General features: G+C 35.5%; 1 protein-coding gene across 1 annotated transcript; it reads right to left on the bottom strand.

Annotated features, from left to right (window-relative positions):
• Positions 1 to 2,476: 2,476 nt before the first annotated feature.
• LOC113320386 (elicitor-responsive protein 1-like) lies at positions 2,477 to 4,990 on the bottom strand. The gene is made up of 5 exons (XM_026568301.1): positions 4,834 to 4,990; positions 4,376 to 4,441; positions 3,995 to 4,142; positions 3,638 to 3,776; positions 2,477 to 2,738 (listed from the first exon to the last, which is right to left on the bottom strand). The coding sequence occupies exons 1-5, from the start codon at positions 4,901 to 4,903 to the stop codon at positions 2,652 to 2,654; spliced, it is 510 nt and encodes a 169-aa protein (XP_026424086.1). The 5' UTR covers positions 4,904 to 4,990; the 3' UTR covers positions 2,477 to 2,651.
• Positions 4,991 to 11,172: the final 6,182 nt, after the last annotated feature.

The following is an 11,172-nucleotide window of genomic DNA, read 5'->3' as shown; positions in this document are numbered from 1 at the left end:
GTACGTCAAGAAGACTACAATTTTATTTATTTATTTGGACATTTCCTTTATGGATTTTGAAGTCATTATCTACGGTCCAACTGGTATTGTTAAAATCTAGATGTTATTACGAGCATATGTCATCGATTTAATCGGATAATACTTTGCGAACTTGTTTTCATATATGAGATGATTATATTTCCGCCATAATCAGGGGGATATTATGCATTACCAGACGTTTCTCTCCCATTTGGATCAAATCGAAAAAGGTTGTCTACTAGGCGTGAAAATATCTCATCTAGCTTTTATATAAGCTTCTGCCATTTAAAAAGGCAAACTCAATCACATCTAGCATGCAAGTATCATTTTTATACGGGCTACAGATAGCTCCAATAAAGTATATCATAATACGATTCACATTCTCAAAATTCATATCTCCTCAATTTGAATAGTAGGAGATTATCATGGCCGTGGGTGCTGGTACTAGTAAATTTTGAATTTTTCAAAGTACGCATACACTGGAAGTTGTGTGAGATCGTGATAAGCTAATATGATTGTCGAATATTCATTTATGGTAGCTACTAAAATAATAAAGATGGTGGTTATTAAACCCCTCTGCAGATAAATATTGACAAATGTGATTGGTTGGAATATAATCAAAATTAGATTGGATTGATTTCTCGATTAACACAATTTTGGATCCAAGACTTAATACCGTAAATATGCCAGGCTATTAATTACAGGATGGTCTAGTCATAATGCGTTAAAGGAGAAATATATTTGTTGTAGAAACGATTTGAGGGTTGTATTTTTGTCAGACCCTAGGATTAATTTATTAATTGTTCTCTTTATACAGTGTACTTGGCGTGGTAGTCCTTGAAGGACTCAAATTATACTCACTCAAGAAATGTGATCGGAGAACATATTCAATTTGTAATCCTTGGAGGATTCAAATTATATTCTGGCAGCCAACTCGATTATGTCAGGTTGAACAATCCTCTATGTGTTTTTATAAATTCGATACAAAAGAAAGAATCCGGATTAATTAGTTGATGCTATCAACTTTACGGGTCTCTTGAGGAGTCCTTATAAACACCAAAATCCACACTTTAACAGCATAAATTCTATTTTTTTTATTTCTTTCCTAAATCTGCGGTTAGGGTTATGCTAGCTTAAACTCATTATTTTGATGCTTGTCTTCTGTAAAACTCATATAGTTGGGTTAGCATCCATATTTACGTTAAAAGTTGTACCGCTTTCCTTCGTTTCAGGTTCTATCTCATGTGGGGTTTTCCTGACAAGGTTTTAATGAGGCAACATCTCGTTGACATTTGATTTTAGTTTAAAATGTTGATATTGTGCTCTTTTTCCTTCGTCCAATTTTTTTCCTATTGAGTTTTATTGGCAAGGTTTTAATGAGGCAATTTAATTCAACATGATAGTCATCCAAGGGGGAGTTGTAACAATTTTGGTGGTTTAGTGGATGCCCACATTTGATTTTACCAAATCAACTTAATTTTCTCTTAAGAATTTGGATTTCCTTCTCACAAATACGATTTTTGTTCACGTATGATAAGGTATTCATATATTGGCACTTTGTTGAAGAAACTACATCAACTATTTCTGCAAATCATCTCCAAGAAATTAGCAATCCAAGATTCAACTACTTAATGTATTGAAAGAAACATGAAGACTCGAGAACACCACTATTATAAGACTAACACAAAAGAAGACTTCATCAACTGGCAGATTTCTCACGAAAGCATTCCTCTCTCCAGCATTCAAGAAATCCGTTTATCGAAACTGGAAGTGCCGATTCAAAGATTTGCAAGTCAAGATTTAACTGAAGTACTTATCAGGGGAGCATCGTAGTGAAAGGTATTTTATTGGACTATCACGTTGTACTCTTTTTCCTTCGCCAAGATTTTGTCCCACTGGGTTTTCCTTGTCAAGGTTTTAACGAGGCAATATATGCATGTCCAACTCTATTTTAAGTTTTCTCATAATTGTATTCTTTTCCCTTCAATCAGGTTTTATCCCTTCGAATTTTCCTAATAAGGTTTTAATGAGACAATTAGCTTAAATATAGTGGTCATCTAGGAGACTGTTATAAACAACCGTTTATTATATAGATGCCCACTTTAGTGGAACCCCATTACTTGGGAACCAAGTATGTAAACTCTATAAATAGAGTCATAAACCATTGTATTTTACACACAAATGAATAGAATTTTCCTCTCTTCTTCTCTCTATTTTGTGTCTTTTTCTTTCTCTATTTCACAAGATTTATAATCTTTTTTTCTTTTTTCATATTATGCCTTGCTTTTTGACGAAAACTAGAAATATTTTTTAATACCCCGTTGTTAGTTTTAATGTAATGTATTACTATTATAAATAAGACTATATATATGAAAAGAGTCACGTGGGAATTATAACTTTGCTTGTATAGGTGGACAACCAGAAACTAATATTCGGCAAATATAATTTGGACGGGAGGTAGATAAATTTAGAGAGAGTATAAAAGCAATCCACAAAGTTCATTAGGAAAAAAAAATCTAAAAAATCTAATCACGATATTCAATTAAAAGACTCTCGATTAATTACACAACAGAAAACTATAGTTCGACATGAAACGTTCCAAATTTTTACAGGAATTTAAGGAATGCATCTAATTACTCCTCGTCGTCATCATCCCTGTGATGGAGGTGAAAGGCTTCTTTCCATCCTCCAAATTCCTCCTCATTTTCATCTTCACTCACCTGTTCACATCAAGAGGCAGCATCAGGCACATAACTAATAGCTTCTTTAATGTGGTCCAATTCATAGTTTCAAATAACTTTCACGAGATTTTGCAAAGGCTCTTTTTAAATATAACTCATGCTTTTATTATTGATAACCCATTGGACTAAGTCAATCAAATTGACCAACCCGTTCTCTTTTACTCTTCCTCTTCCGTCGTTATTGTGATCATGATTATAATTTGATTGATATAAAATTATAGCCACATGAATTGGTTTTTTTGTAGCAATAAATTATGATGTGTAAATTAGCAAACCAAAGCAGTTAATTGACCTAGCTAAATTAATTTTGGTTCTATTATCAGAAAATCATAATAGGTTCCCTAAATCTTCCATTATTCGTTTTGTGAAACAATAATCATGTTTATCTGTACATGATTCTGTTTATCAACCATTCATGCATAAGCGCCTTTTGTGAAAAGGATTTAAGAAGTGGTGGTGGCAGTGATAGAATATGGTATTATAATTGATTATCAAGTTGTTGAGAAGAAAAGACAGCAATCAATGAAATTTCTCTTATGGGATTACATGAATCATTTGTAAAGAGAAACAGTAGACCTAGCCTAGACAGCAATCAATGAAACAGGGAAAATTAATACCCACCAAAACTGCTCCTTTTCAGAAGTACGGGGGATAGAAGAATCTGAAAATAATCTTTAAGAGTTTGGGTTGTTTTGACGGAGAAAATAAAGAAGAACGTGTTGTATCGGCAAATTTAATTTTATGGGTTATGGATAATAACTATAAAAGGTCAAACTTGAGTTATTGGTCAATTTGATTGACTAAGTCTCATGGGCTATCAATAATAAAAGTGTGGGCTATATTTAAGAAAATCCATGTTAAAAATTTATACTCCTTACCTTATTTGGGGTGAAAATGAGGCCGACTCGAATCCCTCCATTGTAAGATTGATTAGGGCCAACAACGCTGTACTTGCGAGGGTGTATTTCAGCCCTTCCCTTCTCCACTCCTAGTGCCAACAGATCCTCCAGATAGATCCTGTATGCATTTAGCCAGATCAACTAAGCCAAAATTTGTATGATCATCTAGTATTGAGAGGTGGGTTGCCACATCAAGTAATGTAAATTGGTTTTAGCGTATGGTTCACGAGTGTTGATGTTTTAAGCTGTTTCCTGGATGCAATTGGAGCCGTAAATGTGGCACTCTATCAATGGGTTGCATTATATTTGTTGATAAGGTATGGTTAAGTTGCTTACACTGTTTGACCAACCATATCATCAGCGGAGAAAGTGTCTTTGTCCATGACCTTGAAGAAGAGCTTGTACGGATCACTTCCCCCAGATTCATCTGGATATTGCACCCTGAAATTGAACTTCTCATTCCACATTGGTTTGGAACCTTCTCCTGTACCAAGCAGTTTCGCAACCATCGTCTTAGTTTCAGGCATTGAAACAGTGGGCAATTTCTAGGTATAGTATGTCTCATCAATTAAAATTTGGACATTCAAAGTAGACAGGGATTGCCTACCGTGTATTCTGTGTTATGTGACCGGAGTACACATCGACATTTTTAAACAGTTGCTCGTATGGGTGGGGCACAAAGTAATAATTATGAAGTCTAAAAACTTTTAATCGTACCTCTGGCGACACTGCTCTCTCGCTCATGACTTTTATATTTGATCAACACATACGGGTCTATCCCTCCTGCAATACTAATTAACGAGTTAATCAGAATTTAAATAACTCCAAGAAAATAAAATTAAAAAGTGACCAAAAATCAGTTGATAAAACCTTCAACTGTTATTTCCTGATCCCTATCTAAACATTTTATCTAGATTCATAATTCACCAGATAAACATACATCAGGCCTATGCTGATTATTGAAAATAACGTACCGTGCGTGAATTATACTGAATCATTTATGAACTGTTTGTGTATACGAGTATATCTCAAGGCTAATTAATTAACTGTTCCCTGAGTCCCTATGTAAATTTGTGATTAAACTTCATTTAAGATAGAAACAAATACTATACACACAGGGAACAGAAAAGTACAAGAAAATTCGACAAAAACGAAGGGATAATGGATCTAACTACCGAGGAAACATTCAGTATCTCCGAATCCTGCAGCATCCACCAGCACCACCTCCAATAATCCATTCACCATTGTACCTCTCCCTCTCACTTCCTACGAAGCAGAAAGCCGCAAATCGAGAAGAAGGCGAAGGATTCAAGATTCGAAAACATTTAAAAAAAAATAAGCGGAGCTTTCAAATATATTCAATACCAACTGGGTCCTGGTCATGTCAATCATGTACTCCTAAATAACAATTCGAGTCGTTGACTTCAAATTTAACTCAACTGATTCTTGCTGTGCTTAAAAAAATTATTTAGTTTGCTTACAACTCGTTTGGTTGGAACAATTGGATTCCTAAAAATTTAATTATGAAGTAAGGATTTAAGGAATTGAATTCATATTCAAAAAAATAATGTTTAGTTGAGATGGTTTAATTCCATTTGTTTTTACCTTCGAATCCAATTCTATTGCACTATTAGACCAATGCAATAGAAATTCATTGTTTTGGAGGGAATTGGATTCCTAGCAATCAAAATTCTCAATTAAATAGAGTTGATTTGTACCGTTTGGTTCAAGGAATTGGTCACATTCCCCCGGAATTGGATTACCAAGAATTCAATTCCTTGAACCAAACATGCTCTTAGTGTAGTGTGTTAAATTATTTATTACCCAGAATGAATTATTTACTAGTATAAGCAAATTATTGGATATTGTTCAATCGTTGAGAGAGGACCCGTTCACACTCTTAAATTCACATTTACACGTTGTTTGTTTTTTGCCCACTCATTTGACTTGTTTGGATCCGACTGATGTCACCTGACTCATCTAGATGTGACTCAATATATTTATTTATTTTTAGTCAGATCTGATTCATTTGATTCAAAAATATGTGAGTCAGGACTTGGTCCCATGGGCCAGGAAATAAAATGTCCTCGACTCAAATAGGTCCGGGTAAGGGGTTAAATACGAGTCAGATTGCGAGTCAAATCTAACTCAAAACCAAAAAAAAATGGTCTGAAATCTGACTCAAACATATGTGAATCAGGGGCCGAGTCAGCAGCAAACATACACCCTGTTAGGGGAAACTTTTTCTTAATAAACTTAAAAGGTGGCATATTTGAGTTAATATTTTGGGATACGTTCGTCTTACAAATCTTTACATACCCACTAGAAATAAGCACATTCTGAAATATCAAGCCTCACAGTCTACCGATCTTAATTTTAACGGTTGAAAATCCGTTTATTTTCGACGGTTGATCTTTGAAATAGTAGATGCTGGATTTTATCCGTCATGAAATATGCTCATTTTTTGTGGGATGTAAAGCTTTGTGAGACAAACATATCCCAAAATATAAAGTTACAATACGCCACCGTTTGCTTTATAAAAAGAAAATTAGTGTTGAAGTGTGAGATGGAGTGAAAATTTGAAAGCGAGAGGATCTCACTCTTAACTGTTTAACCCAAAAGATCATACACACTTTATACTCTTTTTATTTAATTTGGTTAATCAAATGAACACTCGATAACAACAACGAAACAACTATCTCTTTATTTTTAATAGAAAAATAGATAGTGTATGATAGATACATCAGATACCAAGAGAATATACAATTTTCTTGTTTGACATATTAAAACAAAGAAAAAAGAGGTACAACCATCACTTGAGCAAAGCTCGGAAAAGAAAACTAAGAAACCAGTGGTTTCCGTTTACATAAGATACAATTTATAGGTATAAAGTTAAAAAGATTGTCGTTTGAGGCCCATAATACTATTAGAGTTTTAACTTCCAAAATAATATTAATATTGGGTCTAGACTTGTGTTTAAACATCCTTTCATTAGGTGCGATTCAAGAGATCTGCTTCGTCATCCTGATGTAAGCTCTCAACTCCTCTTCATGTTTTCTGAAATTTATTCTCTAAGAATTCATCCTACTAGCACTCTTCAATTAGTCCTTCTTCTTGTGATTATCATCAACAATTATATCATCTAAACCTATTTTCTACTTAATACTACCTTTGATCGAAAGTATGTATAATACAAGAATTATTTCACAAAAAGCAATTATAAGAACACAATTAAAGATTCCAACTCAAAAGTAAAAAGTTTATCAATTGCTACTCAAAACGTTTCCAAGCTAGCATTCATCATTACAACCAAATTCTATTTTCAAGCACCTACATTACTAGTAACCCCAAACAAACCCGCACTAGTACTGTGCCAAACAAACATCATTTCCAACACCAAAAAACTAGACCTTAACCAAATACTTCTACTAATCAAGAAAACTTCATCATCACTTGTATACATCATCATAATCACCAAACAAGAAGGAAAGCCGTCCGGAAGATCGAAAAGAACATCATAATATACACTAACATCTGCAACAAAATTAGGAAGAGGAGGAGTAACAACAAGCATCGAAAAAGCTGTTTTGTTAAAAACATGTTGATCGTTTTTAAGCTTTATTCAAGACCTGAAAATCTAGCCTTTTCTGACACTTGCGAAGAGATTACCAAAAGTCTTCCTCATCAGTGCTCCATCCTTCCTCTTCATATTTCTCGCTATCATCACTTTCGGATGGCGCTGGTGAAGTATCACTCGAAGATGCAGTATCCTCACTGTCAGCATCTTCTCCAGTCCCTTCCTCTTCGTCTCGTTCTCCAGCATCTCTGTATCCCCTCTTTTTAGTTCACCCTCCTGCATGGTCCTTGCAAAAATCTTGGGATTGGAAAGTTCATACTCAAATCGGCTCCTCAACTTCCTCTCCTGGTACCTCTCCATCCCCCTCTTATCCTCCGCAGCATCTGAATCGAGCTCATTGGTATCAACCTCCTCTACATCATACTCAACACCTTCATCAGAAGCATCAGAATCACTCTTTGTCGCACTCTCATACTTTGGTGCTTTGGCATGCTTCTCAGTCCACTCTTCATCTTTTCTATTTCTTCTTGCGAAATATTTTGGCTTCCATGCAGCATACAAATTTTCAATCCTCTCTTCTTCTCTCTGACGATTTCTCTCTTGCTCTTCTCTCTGACGGATCAACTCATGAGCACGATGATCAATCTCGGCTTGAATGTCAGCCTTCAATTTCTGTAGATCTTCAGTGCTCAAAGATATAGCAAGAACTTTGGCTTGTTCATACTCATAGGAAGATGGTGGTTCAACCGGAAGTCTATCTTCACCGGCATTTGGAAGATTTTGATCAGCCATTACCTAAACCTTTTTTCTCTCTTTTAATTCTTAATTTTCTAAACAAAACCCCAAAGAAAATTACCCTGGCTTTGATAATTCTCAGCTAAACACCCCTTTAAAGACCCAATTGTGCCCATTAAATCCCATTTATGACGCTTGGTTAAGCGTCATGTCGCTTTGTTTACCACGCCCATTCAAAACTATGCGTATTCTTTTCACCCTCATGATCATAATTACCCTACCAATACCTATTTTCAACACCTAAAAATTACTATAACCATTACTCCTTTTGGAACTGCCATTAAGGGGGGTATTGGTAGGTTACCAAACTTTGATGAAATATTTTGGGGTCTAATTAAAATTTTGTGCTTTGTGCAGATTAGGAGAATGCAACATCAGTTGGGAGGCACCATTGAAGTTTGGGGCATGTCTGCCAGATGGGTTATCTCCAATACTTGTGTAGGCATCAAACCTACACCCATTACCAAAATGCATACTACTAATTCAATTTATAAACCACCACACATTTTTTCCCACCATTTCTACTGTTTTAACCCTCACCACCCATCTCATTATACCAATACCATTATTACTCTTGGTAGTTTATTCCACCATACCTCTGTCTATCTAAAAAAAGACAAATCCATTTATGGTTCACCAAATCCTAACATCATCATGCTTACGTACCATTCACATATAACCCAGGAAAACTTACAAAGGATTTTGGTTTTTTCTATACTTGGTTATCTCATCATATAGTTCACGTGAAGACTAATATCTCTTCTCTGCCATTACACATAAAATATGGGAAAGACAAGGACAACATGTATGATAAACCCTGTCTCCAAAGTGGAAGTAGCAACATAACAACAACAACCTTACACCAATTATCTCCTAATAATTTGTCATACCTCACTTATCAACTTCCTCATTCCTTTTTTAAGGTTCAAAGACATAAAATTTTTAAAACCTGCTGTCACATTCTTATTCATATAGCCTGTGATCTCTATCGGGATAATACCAATAAGAGATTCCTTTCTATACACCTTCATATTATATGTTTTTTCTGTGTTCCTCATCACATCATGTATATACTCATATATATCCAGTCTACCTACCAGATGGAACTTCCCAATTTACCAAATAATTCTCAAGATATCCAAAACCTGTCTACCCAAATGGCTGAAAAATTAACATTACCATCCACTCAGTCTGACCCTGTTTTCATTGAAAAAACTGTCATTCTAGCCGAGACTGGTAGTAATTTGAAGTGGTGTATGGTGGGATACTTATGTTGTGAAACTCTTGTCCCTACCTCTTCAATCCGCTATTACATATGTAATCAACGGCCTCTTGCTCAATCTCCCACTGTCACAACATTCATTGGAATGCGCAACAAAGTTCTTATTCGTTTTTTTAGCTGAAGATGATTTCAATAGAATCAATTCGCAGAGACTTTGGTTTGTCTGTGGGTATCTAATGGTGTTAAAATTTGTTCCCACAAAGGGATGGCCAACAAATTACCTATTATCTTTCACTGAAGAACTAATCTGGTTTATCCTGTGTAATATTCCAAAAAAGTGTACCGAATTTGAAGATCTTAAGAAACTTACTTTCAAGATGGGAGAATTCATTGAAGCTCGAGATCCTTATGGTAATCACCCTTTAAAGAAAAATGTCAAGGTATGCGTCAGGATTCCTGTTCAGAAAGTTTTACCAGTAGGCATCCCACTATTCACTAGTGGGAGAACTCAACCCTTCCTTATTAAGTGTAGATACATGAAAGTTCCAAGATATTTCTGCACTTCTGTCGTGTCCTTGATCATAAGGATATCAACTGTCCAGCATGGAAGTTGAAGCAGAAATCCATCAAGGAAGCTGCTTCTTCAAGTAGTAAATATGTTTTTCCTACTGTCTCAGGACTTATGATGCCTTCATCACCAGTTAACAAACAAACTGTCTCTAATTATACCGCAATAACAGATATTATGATGCAAGATACTCAAGTTGAGTCCACTACTTCCCTTATATGCAACAAAGGAAAAGCCAAGGATAATGATCAGAAGATGGAAAATACTACTCAAAAAGGTCTATCAAATACTTTCCAGATGGGACCTTTTGTCAATCGATCCACTGCTTTGAAGATTTTTGATGTTGGCCCGATTCAGCAAAACTCGACTCAGCAGAACAACGGGTTACCAATCATCTTCAAACACGTTACTACTCAGAATGTTACTGTTGAAGTTTCTATCACTGGATCTGAACCGGTTATTAGTGGTCCTATTCGAACTTCAAACTCTTCAAGAATATTCAAAACTGTTATTGTTCCTAGTCTCAATCCTATTATAACCAGGGGAGCTCTTATCTCAGCCGAGCACGATACTCTATATAATCTCAAAAGAAAGATCAATCCTAGGGCTGATTTGAGGAAACGTACCAGAGCTAATTCTAGTCTAGTGGTTATCCCAGAATAACATGATACTACTGAACCTGGCTATGCTCAACTGCGCCCTCTTATTACTAAATTGGGGTATTTACCTGCTATCAATCTATCAAACTGTTCTCTCAATACCCAACCAGTTATTGATTCTTATGGAAGCTATAATGTACCTGCTGATACTTCTCCAAACAACAATGGTGTCCGCAATAATTCCCATCTCAGTGTTGCTACTTCTAATCTTGATTCCTCCCAAGATACTTCTCAAAGTAGTGATACTACCAATGCTTCTCTTGATGGTGGGTCTAATTCCACCACTCAGTTAAATTCTACCCCTTCACCCCCTTTAATTGATCCTGTTTCTGCTACCCCCATTGATCATTTCCATGTCAATAATGTCAACTTGCTAGCTTGGAATATTAGAGGTTTAGGTAAAAAAGCTGCTAACAAGGAACTTAGCTTGTTATGTAAAAATGTCAATCTTGACATCATTTTCTTATCAGAAACAAAAATAAACAAATATTTGGCTGCTAGGAAGTTAAAAAATATGGGATTCCCTTGCACTTTTAATGTTTCTAGCATTGGTAGGAGTGGACGTCTAGTCTTGGCTTGGAAGAAAGAAATTCAACTCAACATTATATCATCCAGCATGAGGGGCATCTATGTCACATCTATTGACATTATTCACTCTAAAATTAGCCACATCCATTTTATGTATGGAGAACC

The sequence above is a fragment of the Papaver somniferum genome, chromosome 11 (assembly GCF_003573695.1).
Source record: "Papaver somniferum cultivar HN1 chromosome 11, ASM357369v1, whole genome shotgun sequence".
Lineage (NCBI taxonomy): Eukaryota > Viridiplantae > Streptophyta > Magnoliopsida > Ranunculales > Papaveraceae > Papaver > Papaver somniferum.
The sequence above is the reverse complement of the archived record's forward strand: the minus strand, read 5'-3'. Positions and strand labels throughout refer to the sequence as shown.

What these genes read in the sequence shown, in the direction of transcription:
- LOC113320386 (XM_026568301.1), bottom strand. Translation starts at nt 4,903, where the DNA reads ATGGTGAATGGATTATTGGAGGTGGTGCTGGTGGATGCTGCAGGATTC. An exon ending in AGATACTGAATGTTTCCTCG is followed by an intron (nt 4,442 to 4,833) that starts GTAGTTAGATCC and finishes TTAGTATTGCAG; the next exon opens with GAGGGATAGACCCGTATGTG. An exon ending in GATATGGTTGGTCAAACAGT is followed by an intron (nt 3,777 to 3,994) that starts GTAAGCAACTTA and finishes AAATGCATACAG; the next exon opens with GATCTATCTGGAGGATCTGT.